The 27,413-nt window shown below is 38.5% G+C and overlaps 1 protein-coding gene across 1 annotated transcript in view; it reads left to right on the top strand.

Annotated features, from left to right (window-relative positions):
- Window positions 1-2,108: 2,108 nt before the first annotated feature.
- HDAC9 (histone deacetylase 9) overlaps window positions 2,109-27,413 on the top strand; it is an 810,729-nt gene continuing 785,424 nt past the window's right edge. Inside the window, exon 1 of the mRNA XM_070369757.1 lies at window positions 2,109-2,186. Coding sequence (XP_070225858.1) covers window positions 2,171-2,186 — 16 coding nt within the window. The 5' untranslated portion in view covers window positions 2,109-2,170. The remainder of the gene's footprint in view (window positions 2,187-27,413) is intronic.

The following is a 27,413-nucleotide window of genomic DNA, read 5'->3' as shown; positions in this document are numbered from 1 at the left end:
TTCTGGACTCCAAAATCACTGCGGATAGTGATTGCAGCCATGAAATTAAAAGACGCTTACTCCTTGGAAGGAAATTATGACCAACCTAGAAAGCATGTTAAAAAGCAGAGACATTACTTTGCCAACAAAGTCTGTCTAGTCAAGGTTATAATTTTTCCAGTAGTCATGTATGGATGTGAGAGTTGGGCTATAAAGAAAGCTGAGTGCAGAAGAATTGGTGCTTTTGAACTGTCGTGTTGGAGAAGACTCTTGAGAGTCCCTTGGACTGCAAGGAGATCCAACCAGTCCATTCTAAAGGAGATCAGTCCTGGGTGTTCATTGGAGGGACTGATGTTCAAGCTGAAGCTGAAGCTCCAATACTTTGGCCACCTGATGTGGAGAGCTGACTCATTTGAAAAGACCCTGATGCTAGGAAAGATTGAGGATAGGAGGAGAAGGGGACAACAGAGAACGAGATGGTTTTATGGCATCACCGACACAATGGACATGGATTTGGGTGGACTCTGGGCGTTGGTGATGGACAGGGAGGCCTGGCTTACTGCAGTTCATGGGGTCACAAAGAGTTGGACACGACTGAGCGACTGACCTGAACTGAACTGATCCATGGAAAATTCCTGTTAACACATTGGCAGCTACTCCAGAGTCTATTCTATATCATTCATCTATAATTGTGTTTTACAAGGTGAGATCAAAGTCTTGTCACCTGCACATTATATTGAATATCGTATCTTTGATATATCATATTTTGTAAATGTCATTACAGTATTTTTTATTGAGCAACTAATACCTAGGGCAGAGATCAAGTCAGCCTGCACACAAATTTTATGTAATCTGAGAGGGTTTTGCCAGTATTTGATAAAGAAAATTTACATAAAAATCTGGTTATTTATTTTATCTTGAAAGATGGGAAGCCCTGCAGTGTGAAAGTCTGCTTGCCCACAGTTAGTGGGAGCCAGTGATGGCTCTGATGATTCTCAGGTGACAGTGTTTTTATATGTTGCAATCTTTTGAAGTTGGATCAACATATAAAAGTAAGAATGGCATTGAAACATGTATAATATCATGTATGAAACGAGTCGCCAGTCCAGGTTCAATGCACGATACTGGATGCTTGGGGCTGGTGCACTGGGACAGCCCTGAGGGATGGTATGGGGAGGGAGGAGGGAGGAGGGTTCAGGATGGGGAACACATGTATACCTGTGGCGGATTCATTTCGATATTTGGCAAAACTAATACAATATTGTAAATTTTAAAAATAAAATAAAAAAAAAGACTACAGTAACAAAATAGTGTGATACTGGCATAAAAACAGACATACAGACTAATGGAATAGAATAGAGAGCCAAGAAAACAAATCCTTATGTCAATTGATCTCTGGCTAATGTGCCAAGATCATTAAATGGGAAAAAGAATGTCTCCTCAACAAATGATGCTGGGAAAAAAAAAAAAGTCTTAAGCCCTACATTTTCTGCTCACTTACTGCAAGTATTTCGCCTGGAAAACTGTTTATAGCTTCCTCAGAGGACTTTTTATTTTCCCTCATCCATAGGCATATATCTACTGCTTTATCCTATGTTTTAACTGCTAAACTCTAGAGGAAGAGAATCACCCAGGCCAGGGCCCCACACTGTGAAAGTATCTATATCCAGTAAACTGGCTCCATTCCAGGATAGAATAATTTATCAACAAATGAAACACCAGCTACTTCCCACTTGTCCTCTGATTGCATTAAAATCACTCCCTTTCCCACCCACCTGATGGAGTTTGCATAGATGTGCAGCTGACACACATTCTATCTCCACCTCCTCCTCTGCATTTTGTTGAATCGCTGGTTTTAGTAGTCTGTTAGGCTTCTTATTAATACTAATAAAATGTTCATTCATTAACTCTCTCATGCCTATGAACTAGATAGAACGAGATACCTTCACTGTCTTTCCCCTTGAATTATGCAGTTTTTATAAAGTCATGCTGTAGCAAGGAAGTAAGCTAGAAAACTGATTTTGTGTCTGTAGCATCAGGTACTATTTAACCAGTGGGAGGGACTGATAAAATTAGCAAGTTGACTAACCACTTCCCTTCCTTGTGGCTCTTTGATATTATAACCGATACAGAAAAGTTCAGAAGAACTGGGCTAGTTTTTGAAACCACAGTACATTTTGGCAAAGAGGGAATGCACAACCGAATGGGTAAGTTTCTTTCCTTTAATCCTGTACGACTGTGAAAAGGATATTGGGGCAGACATTTTAAAGTTTGATCATGCAGATAGTCTTTAGTAATTTGTGGACTGTGGAAAGATAAACTTCTTACAAAGAGGGAAGCAAAAGCTTTTCCCATCAGCAACTGTAGCTCTAACAACAGCAAACATCTGAGTGAGCAACTGATTCAATTCTGGGGATGTTTTTATTGTTCTTGACAGACAAAACTAAAATATACTGAGGGGAGGATTCTTGTATTCATAAAAATCTTGACGAATAAGTTCCTGCACTCTTAGTTCTTGAAATCCTGACTTTAAAACTGTCAGCAGAAGCATTGACTTACTGAACTCAAATGTCCTTCTGGATCCTGAAACAGCTTAAGTTCTTAGGTTATCTTCTCTGTGATTGAACTGTTTATTGCTTTTAACTTTCAGTATGGCGAATCTCAAACACAAACAAAAGTAGAGTGAACAGTGCATAGATTCCCCGGGCAGCTCTCATATAGCTTTTAGAGTTATGAAGTCAGAACCCATGGAGTTCCATCCATACCTCTGTGTCACTTTAGTCTGGTTGAATTGCAGTATTTGAAATGTGCCTATTGTGAATGTTAAATGAAAGGGGCCGAGAATCTCCTAAAGGCTGATACCAGCTGAGTAATGTAATTTTTAGAGAAACATTATTGTAGAAATTCAGTTATGAATCAGAGAAAGCAAACCAATTTCCCAGTGGCTGCTTTACCAGTGGAAGTGGGAGTAGAGGATAATAGTTCAGATCATCGACTATGGAGCCAGGCTAGGGTCAAATTTTGATTCCATTGCAATTCAGTGTACTCGTGGAAGTTTCACAGTGTTTCTATGCCTCAGTTCCCTCACTTGACAAATGAAGATAATTGGATAATAGTAGTACTGATTTTTCCAGGTTAGGAGATAATGAGGCAATGCCTATTAAGCTTTGCAAATTGCTGAGAGCAGAGAGTACTTGATGTAGGTTAGTAGCTGTACCCCACAACTAGTTGCTTAAAAGCTCCAAGAGTTGGTGATGGACAGGGAAGCCTGGCATGCTGCAGTCCATGGGGTGGCAAAGGGTCGGACACAGCTGAGCGACTAAACTGACTGAACTGAGTAGGAATGAGATTCATTCAAATAAGAAGCAAACATGTTTGAATATACTTGGTTGTCTTCTGACTATTGTTTTTCTCCTGGTTATTTTGTGATGTGAGTCTAAGAAAAAGTCTCCACTAAGATCTCTTTCTTGCTCCTGGGTCCAGAAAAACCTTCAACACCAACTCATGAGTTAGTTGTCTCTGAAATGAGTGTCAGAACTGGTCTTGTCCATCCTCTCACTTTGTAGATGTGGGAGTAGAAATTTGTCTAAGCTCACAGAGCAAGGAGTTGTCCATCTGAGGGAAGAGTCATAGGCTCCTCTACTCCCTGCAAGGGGGTGTGTTGTAGTTGGGTTTAGGCAGCCCTGCTGGGCCTGGGAAGCCACCTCACATCCAGGCTCTTGTTTTTTCCTCTCAGTGACAGAGCTCTCCAGGCTTACCTCTGCCTTCTAGGGCCACAGGTTGTCCTGATAATTTTTCATTAGTAATGAGGATGGAAAAAGTCTAATGGCGACAAATGGGGTGGTGAGGTCCTTCCCTACTCTCTTACTTCTCCATAGTATTCACACAGATACTGATGGCTGCTATTTACTGAGCATTTACTATGTACTTGATAATGCGCTGGGTGGTATTTTCAAAGATAACATATATAATAGAGATAAGGGACATGAGGCACAGAGGGATTAAGAAATTTACTTTGATTACCCAGGGAATAGGCGACAATCAGGATTTTGTTCAGTTCTGTCTGACTTAATCAAGTCTTAGAGCATTTGTCCATAAGGAATCAGTTTGTTTATACACGTGCAGTCAAAATGCATCCACAGTTTGGATTGTAGCTTTCCTGAAAGTGAAAGTCATCAATAATCCTTTAAAACAAGTTGAATGGAAAAGCTTTTGTGTAGCAAGTTTTCTTTTTCCAACAGTGAATTTTCATAATGCTCAATCGTAAGCTGGAAATTTGTCAGGAATCTTGACAAATACAGAGGCTAGTGGGGGTTGGGGCTGGGGGTGGAGTTACCACCGTAATGAAGTAAATATTGAACTGAGAAGGTAAAAAAAGAAATGATCTTTTAGTAAATTAACCATGCCTCAGTGGTGGATTTTGTTTTTAAGGCCATTTGTCTCTCTTGAGTTTTTGTAAACGATGGGTGAAATTCATCTAAGTCAATTTTTGAGAACATGCAGTGCTGTTGTAAAACAAATGATAAACACTGATGCGCTACAGAAATAGAAGTTGGCCGAATCTTCTGGGAGGTGCTGTAGAGAACTGGGACATGCACAGTCAGACATTTTAGAAACCTGGAATTAACTTTCAGTGCTTTTTCTTTTAGATTACTGGTACAACTGTAAAAATAGAACCAAACGTGTGAATGAAGGGAGAGGTTAATTTCACAACTTGGGAGAATATTTTTTCCCTTCAGTGGAGTAATAGTGTTTAAACAAAATTTCCTTCACTGAAAGGGACGCTGTCTGGAATTTCAAACTAAAAAGGAAAACATCAGATATAGAATGATCGACTTATCAGGCAATTGGATACATTCAGCAGTCTTTCATCTTTACTTTTATCTTTCCTTCATTGACTACAGTACTTTTGTCATCTTGATAGAATTAGCCAATAATTGCTTTAGAAGCATTGGAAGAGATTTGAAATCTTGCCATCTTTTTGCAGAGAAGTGAGAGGATAAATGGAGTTGAGGCTGCCAGTGGTGGAGGGAGTGAAGTGGGAAGCATCATTGTTATAAAGCATCCTTGGATTCTTAAGCCTTTGAGAAAGCAAAAATGCAATTTAGTAATGGTGATTGCAAATCATTCTTTCCATTAACTGTTTGTGTATGTTTTCCCTGTAATGTCTTTATGTTATCTTATAAGAACACAGGATTTACAGCTAGAAAAGTAGAATTCAGGGTTGGAAATTTTCATATCCATCTATGGTTAAAAACAGGTTCAGAATTGCCATTTAGCTTGATGCACTAATGTAATTTCTTTTTCTTTAAAAAAAAAATTATTTTGCATTGGGGTATAGCCTGATTAACAAGCAACATCGTGATAGTTTCAGGTGAACAGCGAAGGGACTCAACCATACATACACATGTATCCATTCTCCCTGAAACTGCCTTCCCATCCAGGCTGCCACATAACATTGAGCAGAGTTCCATGTGCTATACGGTAGGTCACTGTTGGTTACCCATTTTAAATATAGCAGTGTACATGTCCATCCCAAACTCCCTGACTGTCCCTTAGAAAGACATTCACAGACTTAGAGAATGCATTGACATAACTTCTGATGGGCTTAGTCACTGCCACCAGGTGACTGATTAGCAGTGCTTCCGTGCACCCAGATTCTCCATGTCTATCCTAACATTTAACATTTGTCCTGTTTTTATGTCACCAATGTTTGGGGATTAAATGCTTTATTAAAAGTCTTAAGTAACTAAAGCGTTACTTTTCCTTGAAATTAGTTCTCTCCTTTTTGTTCTTTTAGTCATTTAGTCACAATTTTTTAGTGTCACTTGCCTTGAAGTTTCAGAAAACAATAATCACAACTCCTACCCTCAGAAGGTTTATAGACCAGTGGGTGAAACACAGTTGTAGGATGTGAGTGAAGCTATAGTTCATAAAATGTTTTCTGTCTTCTGTGGGACAGCTACATCAGGGAAGGCAGTTTGTGTGTGTGGATAAGAGAGAAGAAAGTCATGGTTCGAATCCTGTTACTCTCTGATTTGGGGGTATCTTGCTGACTTTCCTAAACCTCGATTTCTTTACCTGCAAAATGATACAAGCTCATAGGAGTGGCCTATAAATCATTTGTTATAATACATGTTAAATATTTATATAACATGTTGTAATATAATTTGGAGGATCATGGGAAGCCTCTCTCAAAAAAAGGTTCACTTTAAGATGAGCCTGAATGACAGAAAGATCCTTTTCATCACAGGCGAGCTGCATTTGCCAGAGTGGTAAAGAGTGTAGCCTCTCTGAGAAAGAGATTTAAGGCCAGTATGGTTGAAATATGTAAAAAAGGGAAAGTTGCTTGTAAGTGTAAGCAGAAGAGTCCAGAACGTGCAGGGCCCAGTAGGTCATGGTAGGGAGACTGCATATTATTCTAAGTGCAATTAGAAGTGATTGAAAGTTTACATGGAAAGTAACATGATCTGAATACTATTTTTAAATTAGTTACAGAGTAGAGAACACATTCTCAAGAAACAAGATTAATACACATGAAAAGAAATTAGAAGACCATTAGAGTAGCCTAGTCCAGAAACGATGGTAGCCTGGAAGAAGTAGTGCCAGTGGACAGAGTTGAGAGATCCAGTATAATCAATAGGATTTGATAAAGGATTGGATGTGGGATGTGAAAGTAGGAGTGAGGAGAATAGCAATCATAATTCTGTGGCATGAGCAGCTGGATCAAGGGAGCTGTCATGTATGAATGTGGGGCCGATTGGAAGAAGAGCAGTTTTGGACATCTCAATTGAAATGCTTTTGAAAGATTCGAGGCAGCATGTCAAGTAGGCAGTTGATGGCATGAAGATGGTATGTGATGCCATAGAAATAGATATGATCACCTAAGATGGTAAGAAGTGAGAAATGCTGAGGGCTCAGAACTTAACCATGGGAAACTCCAAAATTTAAAAGACAGAGGAAAAATAGACAGTAAAGGAGATGAATACATAGTAGTTAGACAAAACAGAAAACCAGAGGCATAGAATATTCAGGAGGAATGAATTGTTACCCACATGAGTGAAAATTGTTCAGTTGTGTTCGAATCTTTGTGACCTCATGGACTGTAGCCTTCCAGGCTCCTCTGTCTGTGGAATTCTCCAGGCAAGAATACTAAAGTAGATAGCCATTCCCTTCTCTCTGGGTTGGGGATCTTCCCAACCCAGGGATTGAACCCAGGTCTCGCCCATTGCAGGCAGATTCTTTACTATCCAAGACACCAGGGAAGCCCCCATATCCAGTGCTAATTAAAAGCTAATAAATTATCAAAAAATATCATGGAATTTAGTAATGTGGAGCTGATTGATATACAATACATTGAATATTTAATTTCTTTAAGATGTAATTGCATTTTGACATGTTGGCTAATCAATTTTACTATTGACTAATTCAATAAGTACATAAGATTTAAGAGTCATGTTATTAAAAGTCATGTTATTCTCCTAAGTGGCAGTAAATAAATTTATTCTTAATTATATTTAACTATTTATGCCAGTCTGAATTTATCTCCCCTATAGTGTAAATTGCTTGAAGTCTGCACTTGATTCATATTTGTATTTTCAGTGTCAAGGCGGCTAGGTATTGTTGCTGAGGGCATCTCTCATGGGTGTCATTCACAGAGGTGGTTCTCAACTATGGACAATTTTATACTGAGGGAATATCTGGCAATGTCTGAGACATTTTTGAATGTTACATTTGGGGCAAAATATGCTACTAGCTTCTGGTGGGAAGAGGCCAAGGATGCTGCTAAATATCCTCCAACCTACAGGGCGCCTCACAAAACAAAGAATTATTTGGCCAAAAATGTCAATAGTGTAGAGGCTGAGAAACCTGACATATCGACTATGATGTAATAGTCAATGCCCACCCTGAGGGGTTGGCAATCATAGTTTTTAAGGTTTTTTTTGCAAACAAGTGGGGATCTCGTACTGTGTTTTTCATGGTATACCAATAAGTTGGTATAGTAAGTGATCTTTGAGTTTCATACTGATCCTGAGACTTCATAGAAAGAAATGAATCAATAAAAGTAAAGCACATTTGTATGAAGTGCCTCTGCAGAATTAATTTCTAACAGAATTTATCTATATGGTTAGAAGTAGAAGACAGTGCTCCACCCAATGGATGTTAAGACTTTTTACATCAGAGTCGGAACCTTTAAGTAGAGTTAGTTCCTATGTGAAAGTATATATTACGGAAGTTTTAATGTTAAAAAGTAATCTTGAAAGTTATTAGATATATTTTTTAAAAAACCTAAAAGGTCCCATCTCTTTCTTTAAAATGAAACATTTTGGCTTTCAGTATATTATAGTTCATATATCTAAAATTGTGTTGAAGTATGTATAAATATAATAAACTACTAGGTACACATAACCAATTTAGAAAATTGAATATGACCATTATCAATGAATCCTCCTCTGTGACTCCCCACCCCCTTTACCCACCTGAAAATAAACACAATTATGAAGTTTTGTTTATTGTTTCTCTAATTTGAATTAAAGTTTGATATATATATGCACCTAAAAATATATGAAATTAGAGTTTTTTAAATGCTTGTGTCTATAAAATTAAACCATTATCTTACAGCAGACACAAAAATCAACTCAAAATGGATTAAAGACTTAAAGCATAATACCTAAAGCCACAAAGCCCCTAGGAAATAATATAGAGAGAAAGCTTTATATTATTAGCCTTTAGCAATGGTTTCTTGGATATGACACCAGAAGCACAGGCAACAAAAGCAAAAATAGACAAGTGGATCTACATCAAACTGAACAGCTTCTGCACAGCAAAGAAAACCGCCAACAGAGTAAAAAGACAACTTATGGAATGGGAGAAAATATTTGCAAGCTCTGATAAGGAGTTAATAGTCAACAAATATAAGGACTTCCTACAACTCAATAGCAAAAAACCAAGTGATCTGATTTTAAAGGACTTAGATATTTCTCCAAAGAAGAAATACAAAGGCTAGTGGGTATATGGAAAGATGCTCACTGTTGCTAATTACCAAGAAAACACAAATCAAAACAAGGATACATCACCTCACAACTGTTAGATAGACGTTAAAAATGAAACAAAATAACAAGGGTTGATGGTGTTGTGGAGAGATTGGAATCCTTATGCACTATTGGTGGGAATGTAAAATGGTTCAGTTCAGTTCAGTAGCTCAGTCGTGTCCGACTCTTTGTGACCCCATGAATCGCAGCACGCCAGGCCTCCCTGTCCATCACCAACTCCAGGACTTCACCCAAATTCATGTCCATCGAGTCGGTGATGCCATCCAGCCATCTCATCCTCTGTCGTCCCCTTCTCCAACTGCCCCCAATCCCTCCCAGCATCAGAGTCTTTTCCAATGAGTCAACTCTTCGCATGAGGTGGCCAAAGTACTGGAGTTTCAGCTTTAGCATCATTCCTTCCAGTGAACACCTAGAACTGATCTCCTTTAGAATGGACTACTTGGATCTCCTTGCAGTCCGTGGGATTCTCAAGAGTCTTCTCCAACATCACAATTCAAAAGCATCAATTCTTCGGCGCTTAGCTTTCTTCACAGTCCAACTCTCACATCCATACATGGCCACTGGAAAAACCATAGCCTTGATTAGATGGACCTTTGTTGGCAAAGTAATGTCTCTGCTTTTGAATATGCTATCTAGGTTGGTCTTAACTTTCCTTCCAAGGAGTAAGCGTGTTTTAATTTCATGGCTGCAGTCACCATCTGTAGTGATTTTGGAGCCCCCTAAAATAAAGTCTGACACTGTTTCCACTGTTTCTCCATCTATTTCCCATGATGTGATGGGACCAGATGCCACGATCTTCGTTTTCTGAATGTTGAGCTTTAAGCCAACTTTTTCACTCTCCTCTTTCGTTTTCATCAAGAGGCTTTTTAGTTCCTCTTCACTTTCTGCCATAAGGGTGGTGTCATCTGCAAATCTGAGGTTATTGAGATTTCTCCCGGCATCTTGATTCCAGCTTGTGCTTCATCCAGCCCAGCGTTTCTCATGATGTACTCTGTGTATAAGTTAAATAAGCAGGGTGACAATATACAGCCTTGATTTACTCCTTTTCCTCTTTGGAACCAGTCTGTTGTTCCATGTCCAGTTCTAACTGTTGCTTCCTGACCTGCATACAGGTTTCTCAAGAGGCATGTTAGGTGCTCTGGTATTCCCATCTCTTGAAGAATTTTCCACAGTATGCTGTGGTCAAATAGTCAAAGGCTTTGACATAGTCAATAAAGCAGAAATAGATGTTTTTCTGGAACTCTCTTGCTTTTTCGATGATCCAGTGGATGTTGGCAGTTTGATATCTGGTTCCTCTGCCTTTTCTAAAACCAGCTTGAACATCTGGAAGTTCACAGTTCATGTATTGCTGAAGCCTGGCTTGGAGAATTTTGAGCATTACTTTACTAATGTGTGAGATGAGTGCAATTGTGTGATAGTTTGAGCATGCTCTGGCATTGCCTTTCTTTGGGATTGGAATGAAAACTGACCTTTTCCAGTCCTGTGGCCACTGCTGAGTTTTCCAAATTTGCTGGCATATTGAGTACAGCAGTTTCACAGCATCATCTTCCAGGATTTGAAATAGCTCAACTGGAATTCCATCACCTCCACTAGCTTTGTTCGTAGTGATGCTTTCTAAGGCCTACTTGACTTCACATTCCAGGATGTCTGGCTTTAGGTGAAAATGGTTCAGAGCTATCTAAAACAATATGGATGTTTCTCAAAAATTAAAAACTAGAACTAATATATGATTCAAGAATCCCATTTCTGAGTATTTATCCAAAAAAAATTGAAATGATAACTCAATGGTATATTAGCACTCCTGTGTTCTTTGCATATTCAGTTCACAATAACCAAGAGGTGGAAATAACCTATATGTCCATTAACAGATGAGTGGATGATGTATAACATATATGCGATTGAATATTATTTAGCCAGAAAAAGAAGAAAATCCTGTTATATGTTATAACATGAATTAGCCTTGAGCACATTATGCTTAGTGAAATAAACTAGTCACAGAAGGACAAGTACTGCATGATTCCACTTCGGTGAGTTATCTAAATTAGTCAACCTCACAGTAAGAGAAAGCAAGAAATGGGGGTGGCCAGGGACTGGGGGAAGGGAAATGGTAAGTTGCTGTACAATGGATACTGAGTTTCAGTCATATAAGATGAAAAACTTCTAGTGATCTGATGTACAACACTATGCTTACAGTGAATGATACTGTACTGTACTGTTATACTTAAAAAAATTAAGAGAATAGATCTCATGATATATGTTTTTTTCAAAATTAAAAAATGTCTGTGCCTATAGGATGTATTGACAAGGGAAAGAGTGGTAAGAATAAAACAAATCAAGAACTGTTTGAGAAATATAGGTATATGGCCGTGAGGCCTTGCACCGAGGTTGAGAACAGTGGCACTGTTAGAAAAGGGTAGACATCTTTTGTGATTTGTCTGCATTCATGGATAAAGGATGAGCCTAAGATCAAAATGACTGTTTTAAACATGGTGGTAGAATGGAGGTTTTATTAACAGAAGCATAGAAAGAGACAGGGGACAAGAAGCATACAGAGTGAGATTGATTTTGTACTCTGTGTCTTCCTTCAAGAAGATCGAAGTACTGTGTTCATTATCTGGACCTCTCTTTGCCATGGCAACAGGACATCTAAGAGTTTGCTCTTTCAGAGCAGTTCCAGATAGGGATTAGTCTTTGTTGAGATGGCTGAACTGGAGATGAATATTTTAGAGTCTTCAGTGGAAGCCACGTGAAATGAAGAAAAGTAGGGACAAAAGAGATTCTATGCTTGGGGAATGCCCATAGGTAATGGTGGGATTTAAAAAAAAAAAAAAATGAACTTTTTCTTTTGCTTTTTGCTTACTTTTGTTTTAAAATCCTTTATCAACTCATTTCTATTCCATATGCTTTCTGTTTCTGTCCTTGCAATATGCACTATTGTAGCAGATCAGCATTCAAAGCTAAGTTGGATTCTTGTGACTATAATAAATATGACATCGTTTGATTTGGAATTTTTATATTACATCAAACAAGTTTTTGACCCTGGTTAAAAAGGAGTGTGGTTTATTGGAAGAAGTAGAAGTGGCATCAGTGCTGGGTAAAATTGTGACATCATCAATGTTGTTTTGAGGCTGGCATTCCCCTTTTTGTGTTTCTTTGGTCCTAAATTTTTACCTCTTCAAAATAAGAGGTTGATCTAGATAATGAGTAAAATTATTTAAAGACATTTTTCTACCTTTTGGCTTTTCTCTTTTCATAAACCTTCTTTCCTACCTGTTAGGGCCTAGGCCTAAGGAATTTCACTCTGCTCTTTCCTCTCTTAGACCAATTTAAATGTTGTCAGTTCTACATTCCCTTTCCTCAGAGGCCTGCTAGTTACTAATGCTGATGTGTCAAGTCTGTATTATTCACAGTAATTCACAATACACTATTATTGGCCTAATGTATTCACTCCCAGATGGCATCTTCACTGGGGGCTTCATGTCTGCACCTAAAGTGTTGCTTAATGTAGAACTGTTCAGGTACTGTGGCAGATGTAAGCCAAACAGGTCTATATTAATTATTTATTTATTTGTACAAGTACTTGTACAAATAAATAATTATTATTTATTTGTACAAGTACTTTTTTGGTCCATATTTATCTAACCTTTATCTACACAATGATAGAATATTTAAGAAAGACCTAAATTTTTACAACTTTCTTACCTGACATGATTTTTAGAAGAAAATTTTACTTTTATAGTGGTTAACTTTCTTTTATCAACTTATACTTGAATCAGTAAGCTTGGTTCTTAAATTAATTTTTATATTATCATATTCCTGCATAAGACATGCTTAGGCATATGCTACAGCTTCTGGGTGTTTTAACTATTTCCATGTGAGAAGTTATACAAACAGATAGTAAACCTGCTCTTTTAGATTTACCTATATGAAAACTAAAGGACTTCCGAGGTGGCACAGTGGTAAAGAATCTGCTGGCAATGCAGGAGATGAGGGAGACTTCACCTGGTGGGCTACAGTCCGTGGGAGTTGCAAGGAGTCAGACATGACTGAAAACACACACATATAAGAAAACTAAATTTTTCTTTTTTGTGTTTATTTTTAATTGGAGGATAATTGCTTTACAGTATTGTGTTGGCTTCTGCCATACAACGTGAATCAGCCACAAGTGTACATATGTCCCCTCCCTCATGAGCTTACCCTCCCACCAGATTCCACCCCTCTAATTTGTCAGAGTACTGGGTTGAGCTCCCTGTGCCCAGATAGTGAGCACAGAAAACTAAAACTTATTCAACTAGAAAACTAAAATTTTGTTAAAAATATTATAACAAGACTTTTGTGGTTTTGTAATAGGATCATGAATGAAAACACAGCAGTTAGGAGAAAATCTGTTTGTTTCAAAATAATGAGATTTGTAAACTTTTTTGGAGCCCTACTTTTCTTAAGTTTCCAAGTGCATAAAGATATTTATATAATTAAAATTCAGTTTATTATTAAAAACTGAATTAAGATGACAGTGAAAGATCAGCCTCAGGTATGTGACTCTGCATTTTAAAGTGGTATGTTTAATGTTTATGCAAAAGTAAGACTTTTAAAAAATTTTTATTTTAAAAAGTCATTAGCACCTTGGCTGTACAGCTCCTAAGATTTATTTTTTAACACTGCATAAAATTTGAAGCATTTTTTTGCTTCTAATTTGACCTACTTAGAAAGGTTCTGATAATTCCAGTATAATATATTCCCTCAGTTTTGTAACAGCCTTTGGGTAATGTATTGGAGAGGCAAGTAATCTCATCAAGAAGCGTAATGGACCCTATCACATTTCAAGATATATTTTTTCCTACTACTTCTGCTTCAGATTTAGTTCTGTGTTTAATGATACCACACTCTACTGGCAAGGATACTTTTCCAAGTAGTTTAACTCTGTTTGCATACAAATGGTGTTTTTGGTCTGGCTGGCATTGCAGATCTTTTCCTTGAAATGAGGTGACATAATTTGATTTTTTACAATCTGGGGGGAAAAAAAGTATTTGTTCATCTTGAGACGTTAGAGAAAAAAAGATTGTCTCTGAATAAAATGCATGACTTGACACAATTCAGAAAATGGGTTGGTGCCAGCTAGAGAAAGCTAGGAGGAATTCTACCTGGTTGAAAAGTACAACTGGTCTGGTAGTAAAGGAAAATCTCTTCAGGTGGCTCAGTGGGAAAGAATTTGCCTGCCAATGCAGGAGACATAAGAGATGCAGGTTCAATCCCTGGGTCGGGAATATCCCCTGGAGGAGGAAATGGCAACCCAATCCAGTATTCTTGCTTGGGAAATCCCATGGACAGGGAGTCTGGGGGTCTAGTCCATGGGGTCACAAGCAGTCCAACACAACTGAGCGATTGAACATGCACACTAAGGAAAATCTCTAGGATCAGTCATGTGGGGCTTTGTAATGGACAGGGAGGCTTCACAGAGGAAAGGATTCCAGTTCACCTTCACCTTAGCAAACACTTTCCCTTCTGAATTCCAGTGAACTACATGTTTTGGTCATAGATGTTAAAATTTGAAGGCTTCTCCAGAGACTCTCTTGACAAGTAAGATATTCTTTAGTATGTAAACTTTTACAGATAAAATACCTCAGGTCCTGAGAGATATTAAGCAACTTTCCCAGGAACTCACATATCACCACCCTAATATTTGATTCTTTTCTTCCTCCTGGTGCTGTCTGTCTCTAGATGCTATGCTGACTTTTCCAGGGAATATCAAGAATAGGATCTGATTTTAATAGGTAGAAGGCATCCTTCTATAAATATCAGATTTACTTTGACTTATCTATACCTTAGTGAAGAAACACAATGAAATCAAGGATGTTTTAAAAGTAAGTTGAGTAAACCACTACAAAAATATATTGAGTAATATATAAAGTATTTTCTGTGCTAAGTAGAAGAAATCAGATTATAAAGCCATACATTAATTATATGTGAAGGTTTTATTTTTTTTCCAAAATAAAACTAACATACCATAAGAACAAATTGATTCTTTTTTTAGTTTGAAAATACCTTAATAAATGCAGGTATAGATCTTAATAAGTACATATTTTCAAGTTCTTGAGCTGCATACACCTCAAAACTATTCCAAGTAAACGTCTGTTGTTGTTGTTTAGTCACTAATTCATGTCTGACTCTTTGTGTAGGCTATATTAAAGCTAGGCAAAGCTTTTTCTTATCTATACTTGCCAAAAAAACTCCTGAATATTTAGGAAAACAAGTATAATTTCATATATTTAAGTGACAAAAAATTACTTTTAGGAGAAACACAGTCATTTTACTAATCGTTACAAGGTTAAAAGTTTAGTTGATCAGTTGTGTCCGACTATTGTGACCCCATGGACTGTAGCCCACCAGGCTGCTCTGTCCATGGGATTCTCCAGGCAAGGATACTGGAGTGGGTTGCCATTTCTTTCTCCAATGGTTACAAAACAGCAGTTAAAAACTCTGAAATCATGGATTCTAGTTAATATAATAAAGAACTGCTTGCAAAATTCTTTTCATGCCATGGTGAGAAAAATACTGTCAAGTAAAGAATTCAGCACAGTTAAATAATTTAATTTGGTCTTTTAGAGCAAGTTAAGAAGTTCAAACATTTTTGTCCTTTAGTTAAAAACACTTTTCCCTGCAATATAGTTTTTTAAAAGTGAACTGTTTATTGCATATGCATCCAAAGGCCATATCATACTCATTTTGTATAAAATTGCTTAAAGAAATATTCTCTCACACTAAATGTTCAGTTGAAACTTTCTAGATTCTCAACATAAGTATCAGAATAATTTAAGGTCACATCATGAGCTATTATCTAAGTGTATAGATATAATGTCTATATACTCAAATGGAGCAAGTTAATTTAAGAATGGTAGCTGAAATTTTGTTTTATGATAGAACATGAAATTATCTTTAAATTTACAGTGAATATAATTATAGGAAAAAACAATCTAGACACATTAGGTATTTTTTTTTTTTTGCATGAAGTGATTTATTGTTCTATTTTATTCCAGAGATTTTAGTTTTCATTTAGTATCCCACTGAGAAAGTAGCTTAATTCTTTCTTTCATGTAACTATTTAAATGTAGAAAGAGACCAAAGCTTTGACCCCTGCATTTGAATTTGTGTAAGTATATAAATACACAACAATAAACATGACTATGGAATATACTACCATGTTATCCTTATTTGTAACTCATAAAATACAAAATAAATCATAATAAATCTGCCCTCAGTGAGGAGTACCATTCCTTTCTCCTACTTCTCCACCAGGTACTCTTGTTCCATAATGAGGGTAAAAGAATGATGCAATGGAAAAAAGTCTACCTTGTTATTTAGATGTTCTCAGGTGATAAGGTCTTAGCACATCTATGTTTTCCTTTTCCTTCTCAACTGCCACAGAATTCAATACTTAGGAAGATGGATTTTGTACAAATCTCCTTTAGTATTTTTATGCATGTGCCTTTGACTAAGTGATTCAGTTTAGTGTTTTGATGACTCTGAAGTCATATATGCAGGTCTCTGATATCTACAATATTCAGATATTAAGGACAGAGATGTCACCATCAGTCAACAGTTTCCTTAAGTGGAAATTTCTCTTCAACTTTAAGAGTCAAGTTGCAATTAAGTAGACAATGTGCATGTGATTAATAATATTCCCTGGTCTGCTCGTTTGTTTACACTCTTGGGTCAGGGCTGCTGATTTTATACACTTAATTGCCACTTGTGACGTATGCCCATGTGCACAGTTCCCTAATAATGGTTCCGATGGGGACTCACTTGGCATATGTAATTTTTATGCGTCATTTCAGTCAGCAAATGAGAAAAAATCCAGACACAGACAATGATAGCAAGTGTGTGATTTTTTTTTTTTTTGGTTAAGTCATTGCTAATGTGTGGTATGGTTGGAGCTGAGGATCTGGACATCATGGAAAGGGCATTGTTCTTGCAGCCAAGTTATCTGGGTTTTAACATCAACGATATCATTGACTAGCTAGGTGACATTTGCAAATGGAGTTTACCTTTCTGAGTCTTAATTTCTTATCTATAATGTTTACTTTATAAAGTAATAATGAAGGTAAAATGAAATACTTTATGTAAAACTTTAGCCTAACCTTCCAGAAGATGTAGACAAATTGACTTTATGAGTCTCCGTGTCCTCATCTACACTGTCCACTCTACAAGGTGGTCAGTTCAGGTCAGTTCAGTCACCCAGTCGTGTCCGACTCTTTGCGACCCCATGAATCACAGCACGCCAGGCCTCCCTGTCCATCACCAACTCCCAGAGTTCACCCAAACTCACGTCCATCGAGTCGGTGATGCCATCCAACCATCTCATCCTCTGTCGTCCCCTTCTCCTCCTGCCCCCAATCCCTCCCAGCATCAGAGTCTTTTCCAATGAGTCAACTCTTCACATGAGGTGGCCTAAGTATTGGAGTTTTAGCTTTAGCATCATTCCTTCCAAAGAACACCCAGGACAGATCTCCTTTAGAATGGACTGGTTGGATCTCCTTGCAGTCCAAGGGACTCCAACACCACAGTTCAAAAGCATCAATTCTTCAGCGCTCAGCTTTCTTCACAGTCCAACTCTCACATCCATACATGACTACTGGGAAAACCATAGCCTTGACTAGACAGACCTTTGTTGGCAAAGTAATGTCTCTGCTTTTGAATATGCTATCTAGGTTGGTCATAACTTTCCTTCCAAGGAGTAAGAATCTTTTAATTTCATGGCTAGTAAAGGTAAAATTAAATAATTATGTCAAACTAGAAACTAACCTTCTGGAAGGCAAGACAGTGTCTAGTCTTTGGTACAGTGTTTAGGGCATAATGAGTACTCAGTAATTCTTTGTTTGAATTAATTAAGGCACTTACAGTGGTAGGTGTTCAATAAGTATTAGTTTCATGCTTTTGTGTTTGCAGGTTTCTATATCTTAATTTACTAGATAATAATAATTAAGGCTTCAGTTAGTTAACTAACTTTTTTATGGGGGGGTCCTAATTTCCACATATACAGTAATAGTAAGTGTGATTTTGTCAGTTGGTCTTTTCATGGCTTTTCCTAAAAGCATATGATTTCATCAGTTCAGTTCAGTTCAGTCGCTCAGTCGTGTCCGACTTTTTGCGACCCCATGAATCACAGCACGCCAGGCCTCCCTGTCCCTCACCAACTCTCGGAGTTCACTGAGACTCACATCCATTGAACTGGTGATGCCATCCAGCCATCTCATCCTCTGTCGTCCCCTCCTCCTGCCCCCAAGCCCTCCCAACATCAGAGTCTTTTCCAATGAGTCAACTCTTCGCATGAGGTGGACAAAGTACTGAAGTTTCAGCTTTAGCATCAGTCCTTCCAAAGAAATCCCAGGGCTGATCTCCTTCAGAATGGACTGGTTGGATCTCCTTGCAGTCCAAGGGACTCTCAAGAGTCTTCTCCAGCACCACAGTTCAAAAGCATCAATTCTTCGGCACTCAGCTTTCTTAACAGTCCAACTCTCACATCCACACATGACCACTGGAAAAACCATAGCCTTGACTAGACGGACATTTGTTGGCAAAGTAATGTCTCTGCTTTTAAATATGCTGTCTAGGTTGGTTTTAACTTTCCTTCCAAGGAGTAAGCGTCTTTTAATTTCATGGCTGCAGTCACCATCTGCAGTGATTTTGGAGCCCCCAAAAATAAAGTCTGACACTGTTTCCACTGTTTCTCCATCTATTTCCTATGAAGTGATGGGAACAGATGCCATGATCTTCGTTTTCTGAATGTTGAGCTTTAAGCCAACTTTTTTACTCTCCTCTTTCACTTTCATCAAGAGGCTTTTTAGTTCCTCTTCACTTTCTGCCATAAGGGTGGTATCATCTGCAGATCTGAGGTTATTGATATTTCTTCCGGCAATCTTGATTCCAGCTTGTGCTTCATCCAGCCCAGCATTTCTCATGATGTACTCTGCATATAATTTAAATAAGCAGGGTGACAATATACAGCCTTGACGAACTCCTTTTCCTCTTTGGAACCAGTCTGTTGTTCCATGTCCAGTTCTAACTGTTGCTTCCTGACCTGCATACAGGTTTCTCAAGAGGCATGTCAGGTGGTCTGGTATTCCCATCTCTTTCAGAATTTTCCACAGTTTGCTGTGATCCACACAGTCAAAGGCTTTGACATAGTCAATAAAGCAGAAATAGATGTTTTTCTGGAACTCTCTTGCTTTTTCGATGATCCAACGGATGTTGGCAATTTGATATCTGGTTCCTCTGCCTTTTCTAAAACCAGCTTGAACATCCGGAAGTTCACGGTTCACGTGTTGCTAAAGCCTGGCTTGGAGAATTTTGAGCATGACTTTACTAGCGTGTGAGATGAGTGCAATTGTGCAGTAGTTTGAGCATGCTTTGGCATTGCCTTTCTTTGGGATTGGAATGAAAACTGACCTTTTCCAGTCTTGTAGCCACTGCTGATTTCACCAGATGCAGTAGGAAAAATGAGCCACTAAAGAGATTGTTAGTTTTTCACGAAAAGGACAGAACACAAGTTAATAATTAAGTGTGTGGTAATTTCATCCCTACTGTAACACAGTCAAGTAACTAGCATGATAAGCTATTAAGTTTTCAGAAATGGAAGAAGGGTAGCTGTAAAGTGAGACCTAGATTCTTTTTGTTGAAAAGCATAGGCATTGGAGTCTCTAGCAGAGGCAGCTTTTTTAGTCCTTATTTTTCAAAATCCTTTCTCCCTTGCTCCATGGAAATAAAATTGTAGGTGAGCACACGACTGACCATCTAGGGACTACACTCCTCATTCCCCATTTATGTAGGTTTAACCATGTGATAAAATTCTTACGAACAGAATGTGAGTGATGTGTGTCACTTCTGGATCAGTGCTTTAAGATTTTTGTTTGTTACTCTCTGTATTCTTTCTCTCTCTTGCTGGCTGGAACCTCAAATGGTTTTGATCCAGCTTCACCCACATGTTGACAAAAGTGCTCTTCCAAACCATGTATTTTGAAGAACTATTTCTAAACTTTAAGCTCAAGAAAGTGTGACTCCCCTTTTATTTTCACAGGTTTTCTGACCTATAAGCCAACAGAGAGACCTATAAGCCAATGGTAGTTATCAACAGCCATTTGAATGACATAAAGCTCTGCTCTATCACATAAAGGGTGAAGAGAAGCAAAGTTGCTGATCTTTAGGTGGGAGTTTAGTTGATGAGAAGATAAGACATATAACACACCATGTGATGTAGAACAAATAGAAAGCAATGGCAATAATTGTTTCAAAGGTTCAGGAATGGGAGCTGGCACAATGGACTGGGATGATCAGGAGGCTTGAAATAGGGGTGGAGGAAGGTACTTTCTGGGTTTTGAGAGACTGTTAGAGAAAGGAAAGTAATTTGAGCCAAGGTGAGTGGACTGAAAGACCATGATGTGTTTTAGTTTGGATTCATCTTAAGCCTGAGCAGGCCCTGAGGAAAGGAATCAAGTTTAAGTCCTTTATTTGAGAGAAGATTGTAGGAAACCTCGGAGAAGGCAATGGCACCCCACTCCAGTACTCTTGCCTGGAAAATCCCATGGACAGAGGAGCCTGGTAGGCTGCAGTCCATGGGGTCGCTAAGGGTCGGACCTGACTGAGCGACTTCACTTTCACTTTTCACTTTCATGCATTGGAGGAGGAAATGGCAACCCACTCCAGTGTTCTTGCCTGGAGAATCCCAGGGACGGGGGAGCCTGGTGGGCTGCCGTCTATGGGGTCGCACAGAGTCGGACACGACTGAAGAGACTTAGCAGCAGCAGCAGCAGAACCAAATTTTATTGTTTAAGACTTCTGATGAACTTGGTTTTGGTCAACTAGATTCCTTAGATTGAGAAATTAGTAAAAACAGGCCTTCATAGAATACTGTAAACATCAAAGATGATGAAAGTCCCTATTTTAGCTCTGTTTCCTTCATATTCATGTGGGTTTGTTTGACCATGTACAAAAAAGGAAAATTTTTCCTGTAAGGGAAACACTTAAACTCTGATCTGTAATTATTTGACCTGTGCAAAGTTTTCAGTCTTATTGTTGGTTATGAATACAATGTACTTCCCCTGAAGTGATATTTGATTTGCATTTAGTACATGATAGTAGATTTAAAAACTTTTGAAGATATAAAAGTTTCGGTAGCCTATGTAGATGATTGAAGATATACTGCTTTGTGGAGAAAGCATGTTAGGTCTGACCTGGAGAGATGTTCTCTTAATCTTTTTCTTGTGCTATATTATCACAGAAAGAAGTAGAGAGTGTATAAAGCCAGAATATATTACATATATTGTCGATATGAAAGATTGCTAGCCATTATTTTCCTTTTATTCATACTGTTTACCCGAACAGTTTGGGGAGAATGGAAGTGTGTCATTTCTAGGACAATGAGATGTTCAGCCCTTAATGCAGTATTAATTTTCCTCTACCCACTGGACATTTATCCTCGGTTTAAACACCCATTTCCTTCAAGGTTTTTCTAATGAGACTTTGCAGATTTTCCAAAAAAATATATTGTGTCGGTGACAGTTTATTCACCTTACTTATATAGTTCGAGGAACTGCTTGTTTAAATTTAGATACTGTTTCTGATGAAATGTTTTGACAAAGTAATACCAGCTTGATACTATTTAAAATATTTTGACAGATGGGAAAATTGTTTCAGACTGAGTTGAGCAATACTTTATTGCAGTATTTTGCCAGTTAGAAAAAAATGGTAAAGGTAGCCTCACTGTTCCCGAAAATAACATCCTTCCATTCTCCCTGAGAAAGGAAAGGGCTCCATTCAGTCATAGATTACAATATGTGTACTGCGTATGTTAAGAATTCAGGCAGTTAAAACAAGAGGGAACATTTGGGGATTATTTCCAAACAGGGAACATTTATTGTTCTGTAAGCAAACAGAACCTAAAGAACTTTTAGGAACATTTGTTGCTATAGCACTTTATCAGAGCCTTTTTTCCATGCTCTGGTGAGTGTGCTTTCAGTTAATATTGCTGAATCACTGGGATTTAAAACTGGTTGGAAAAACATGATCAAATCCAATTACTTTTATATCTTGAATTTTTAGAATGATAAAATGATAAAAATTTAAAATTTCTCACATTAGTTGTAAAGGAATAAAATACAAGTGATCCCTGTGTTTTCGTTACTTTAAGCAAGTGTGTTCAAGAAATATGATAGGGCAGTGGCTCTCAAAATGTAGTTGTTGGACCAGGAGCATCCATGTCACCTGAAAACTTTTAAGAAATGCAAATTGTTAGGCTTCACACCAGGCCTTTTAAATCAGACACTGGTGGAGTCCAGCTACTGGGTCCTAACAAGCCTTCCTGATGGTTCTGATAAATGCCATCAATTGAGAACTACAGAGATAGAAGAGAGGCTTTCAAAGTCTGTGATGTGGAAAGAGAAGGAATTGGTGGGGAATGATGAAGGAAATATTCCGGGCTCCTTCCACCCTCGACCCCGACCTGTGTCAACTCAAGGAGTCTTGGTTTTCTATCACAGGGTTTTAGATTGAGTTCTGCCACTGGAGGAGAAGGGGACGACAGAGGTTGAGATGGCTGGATGGCATCACTGACTTGATAGACATGAGTTTGGGTGAAGTCCGAGAGTTGGTGATGGACAGGGAGGCGTGGAGTGCTGCGATCATGGGGTCACAAAGTGTCGGACACGACTGAGTGACTGAACTGAACAGAACAGTAGTCTTAAAAACCTCTGGGATGTGCATATTTCTTTGGCGGCCAGTGTTTGGTGGCCCAGAAGGCCTTCTCAGGGTGATAATATCTCTTAGCGTACTCGTATTATTCTAGCCATGTGTTCTTGAAACTTGGTTTGGCTAGTAAAGAAGAAATTGCTCTGTGTCTCAGCAATCGCTTCATGCTCACCAGACTCCTAGGGAACATATGTGCAAATCAGAATGCCAGTTTTATATTTCAAAGTACAATGAGGAGCATAAAAATAAAAATTATACAATACTCATGTTTAACTCCTCTAGTTTCTTCTTACTGTGCACAAGTTAATATTCAGAGTTGGGGATGTCCTTGTCCAGGGATTGGTGAATCTCATTCTATCCCCTTCCTTCTGCATATTGCTGCAGGTGAGATGTAGTGTTAATAATGGATTGTTCCTTTGAAAGCATAGAATCAAAGGCAAGAGAAGTTGATATTTCTTCCAGGTCATCATGAACCTGTATGAATTCCCTTCACACACACACACACACACACACACACACATTTATTATTTATCAGATTGCTGAGGGCTCCTAAATTCAGTATGTCTCTTACCTGAAATCATGTTGAATAAACTTATTATTTCTATTTTCTGTTTTTTAAGTTTTCCAAGTTACCACTGACAGTTGTTTCTATAGCTATTTTAATATTGTTATTTAAACTTAAGTAAGATTTGTATCTTAATCTTCATAAGATACAAATAATCACAGAAAACTAGCCAATCTGATCACACGGACCACAGCCTTGTCTAACTCAATGAAACTAAGCCATGCCCTGTGGGGGCACCCATGATAGACAGGTCATGGTGGAGAGGTCTGACAGAATGTGGTCCCCTGGAGAAGGGAATGGCAAACCACTTCAGTATTCTTGCCTTGAGAGCCCCATGAACAGTATGAAAAGGGAAAATGATAGGATACTGAAAGAGGAACTCCCCAGATCAGTAAGTACCCAGTATGCTACTGGAGATCAGTGGAGAAATAACTCCAGAAAGAATGAAGGGATGGAACCAAAACAAAAAACAATACCCAGCTGTGGATGTGACTGGTGATAGAAGCAAGGTCCAATGCTGTAAAGAGCAATTTTTCATAGGAACCTGGAATGCTAAGTCCATGAATCAAGGCAAATTGGAAGTGGTCAAACAGGAGATAGCAAGAGTGAACGTTGACATTCTAGGAATCAGCGAACTAAAATGGACTGGAATGGGTGAATTTAACTCAGATGACCATTATGTCTACTACTGTGTGCAGGAATCCCTTAGAAGAAATGGAATAGCCATCATGGTTAACAAGAGTCCGAAATGCAGTACTTGGATGCAATCTCAAAAATGACAGAATGACCTCTGTTCATTTCCAAGGCAAACCATTCAGTATCAAGGTAATCCAAGACTACGTCCCAACCAGTAACGCTGAAGAAGCTGAATTTGAACGGTTCTATGAAGACCTACAAGACCTTTTAGAACTAACACCCAAAAAAGATGTCCTTTTCATTATAGGGCACTGGAATGCAAAAGTAGGGAGTCAAGAAACACCTGGAGTAACAGGTAAATTTGGCCTTGGAGTACGGAATGAAGCAGGGCAAAGGCTAATAGAGTTTTGCCAAGAGAACGCACTGGTCATAGCAAATACGCTCTTCCAACAACACAAGAGAAGACTCTACACATGAACATCACCAGATTGTCAACACTGAAATCAGATTGATTATATTCTTTGCAGCCAAAGATACAGAAGCTCTATACAGTCAGCAAAAACAAGGCCAGGAGCTGACTTTGGCTCAGATCATGAACTCCTTATTGCCAAATTCAGAGTTAAATTGAAGAAAGTAGGGAAAACCACTAGACCATTCAGATATGCCCTAAATCAAATCCCTTATGATTATACAGTGGAAGTGAGAAATAGATTTAAGGGAATAGATACGATAGACAGAGTGCCTGATGAACTATGGATGGAGGTTTGTGACATTGTACAGGAAACAGGGATCAAGACCATCTCCATGGAAAAGAAATGCAAAAAGGTAAAATGGCTGTCTGAAGAGGCCTTACAAATAGCTGTGAAAAGAAGAAAAGTGAAAAGCAAAGGAGAAAAGGAAAGATATAAGCATCTGAATGCAGAGTTCCAAAGAATAGCAAGGAGAGATAAGAAAGCCTTCCTCAGCGATCAATGCAAAGAAATAGATGAAAACAGTAGAATGGGAAAGACTAGAGATCTCTCCAAGAAAATTAGACATACCAAGGGAACATTTCATGCAAAGATGGGCTCGATAAAGGACAGAAATGGTACAGACCTAACAGAAGCAGAGGATATTAAGAAGAAGTGGCAAGAATACACAGAAGAACCGTACAAAAAAGATCTTCACGACCCAGATAATCACGATGGTGTGATCACTCACCTAGAGCCAGACATCCTGGAATGTGAAGTTAAGTGGGCCTTAGAAGGCATCACTATGAACAAAGCTAATGGAGGTGATGGAATTCCAGTGGAGCTATTTCAAATCCTGAAGGATGATGCTGTGGAAGTGCTGCATTCAGTATGCCAGCAAATTTGGAAAACTCAGCAGTGGCCACAGGACTGGAAAATGTCCATTTTCATTCCAATCCCAAAGAAAGGCAATGCCAAAGCATGCTCAAACTACCGCACAATGATGGCACTCATCTCACACCCTAGTAAAATAATGCTCAAAATTCTCCAAGCCAGGCTTCAGCAATACGTGAACCGTGAACTTCCAGATGTTCAAGCTGGTTTTAGAAAAGGCAGAGGAACCAGAGATCAAATAGCAAATGAAGCAACAGACAAACAACTAATCTCAAAAATATACAAGCAACTCCTACAGCTCAATTCCAGAAAAATAAATGACCCAATCAAAAAATGGGCCAAAGAACTAAATAGACATTTCTCCAAAGAAGACATACAGATGGCTAACAAACACATGAAAAGATGCTCAACATCACTCGTTATCAGAGAAATGCAAATCAAAACCACTATGAGGTACCATTTCACACCAGAATGGCTGCAATCCAAAAGTCTACAAACAAAAAATGCTGGAGAGGGTGTGGAGAAAAGGGAACCCTCTTACACTGCTGGTGGGAATGCAAACTAGTACAGCCACTATGGAGAACAGTGTGGAGATTCCTTAAAAAACTGGAAATAGAACTGCCTTATGATCCAGCAATCCCACTGCTGGGCATACACACCGAGGAAACCAGAAGGGAAAGAGACACGTGTACCCCAATGTTCATCGCAGCACTATTTATAATAGCCAGGACATGGAAACAACCTAGATGTCCATCATCAGATGAATGGATAAGAAAGCTGTGGTACATATACACAATGGAGTATTACTCAGCCATTAAAAGAATACATTTGAATCAGTTCTAATGAGGTGGATGAAACTGGAGCCTATTATACAGAGTGAAGTAAGCCAGAAAGAAAAACACCAATACAGTATACTAACACATATATATGGAATTTAGAAAGATGGTATCAATAACCCTGTATACAAGATAGCAAAAGAGACACTGATGTATAGAACATTCTTTTGGACTCTGTGGGAAAGGGAGAGGGTGGGATGATTTGGGAGAATGACATTGAAATGTGTATAATATCATATATGAAATGAGTCACCAGTCCAGGTTCAATGCACGATACTGGATGCTTGGGGCTGGTGCACTGGGACGACCCAGAGGGATGGTATGGGGAGGGAGGAGGGAGGAGGGTTCAGGATGGGGAACACATGTATACCTGTGGCAGATTCATTTTGATATATGGCAAAACCAATACAATATTATAAAGTTAAATAAAATAAAATTTAAAAAATAATGAATCCAAAATCAAAAAAAAAGAAAGAAAGAAATTACAACAAATTGCCAACATCCGCTGGATCATCAAAAAGCAAGAGAATTCCAGGAAAACATCTATTTATGCTTTATTGACTATGCCAAAGCCTTTGACTGTGTGGACCACAGCTAACTGTGGAAAATTCTTCAAGAGATGGGAATACCAGAGCACCTGACATGCCTCTTGAGTAACCTGTATGCAGGTCAGGAAGCAAGAGTTAGAACTGGACATGGAACAACAGACTGGTTCCAAATAGGAAAAGGAGTACGTCAAGGCTGTATATTGTCACCCTGCTTATTTAACTTATATGCAGAGTACATCATGAGAAATGCTGGGCTGGAAGAAGCACAAGCTGGAATCAAGATTGCCGGGAGAAATCTCAATAACCTCAGATATGCAGATGACACCACCCTTTTGGCAGAAAGTGAAGAGGAACTAAAAAGCCTCTTGATGAAAGTGAAAGAAGAGAGTGAAAAAGTTGGCTTAAAGCTCAACATTCAGAAAACGAAGATCATGGCATCTGGTCCCATCACTTCATGGTAAATAGATGGGGAAACAGTGGAAACAGTGTCACACTTTATTTTGGGGGGCTCTAAAATCACTGCAGATGGTGATTGCAGCCATGTAATTCAAAGACGCTTACTCCTTGGAAGGAAAGTTATGACCAACCTAGATAGCATATTAAGAAGCAGAGATATTACTTTGCCAACAAAGGTCTGTGCAGTTAAGGCTATGGTTTCTCCAGTGGTCATGTATGGATGTGAGAGTTGGACTGTAAAGAAAGGTGAATGCTGAAGA

The sequence above is a fragment of the Bos mutus genome, chromosome 4 (genome assembly GCF_027580195.1).
Source record: "Bos mutus isolate GX-2022 chromosome 4, NWIPB_WYAK_1.1, whole genome shotgun sequence".
Taxonomy (NCBI): Eukaryota; Metazoa; Chordata; class Mammalia; order Artiodactyla; family Bovidae; genus Bos; species Bos mutus.
The sequence above is the reverse complement of the archived record's forward strand: the minus strand, read 5'-3'. Positions and strand labels throughout refer to the sequence as shown.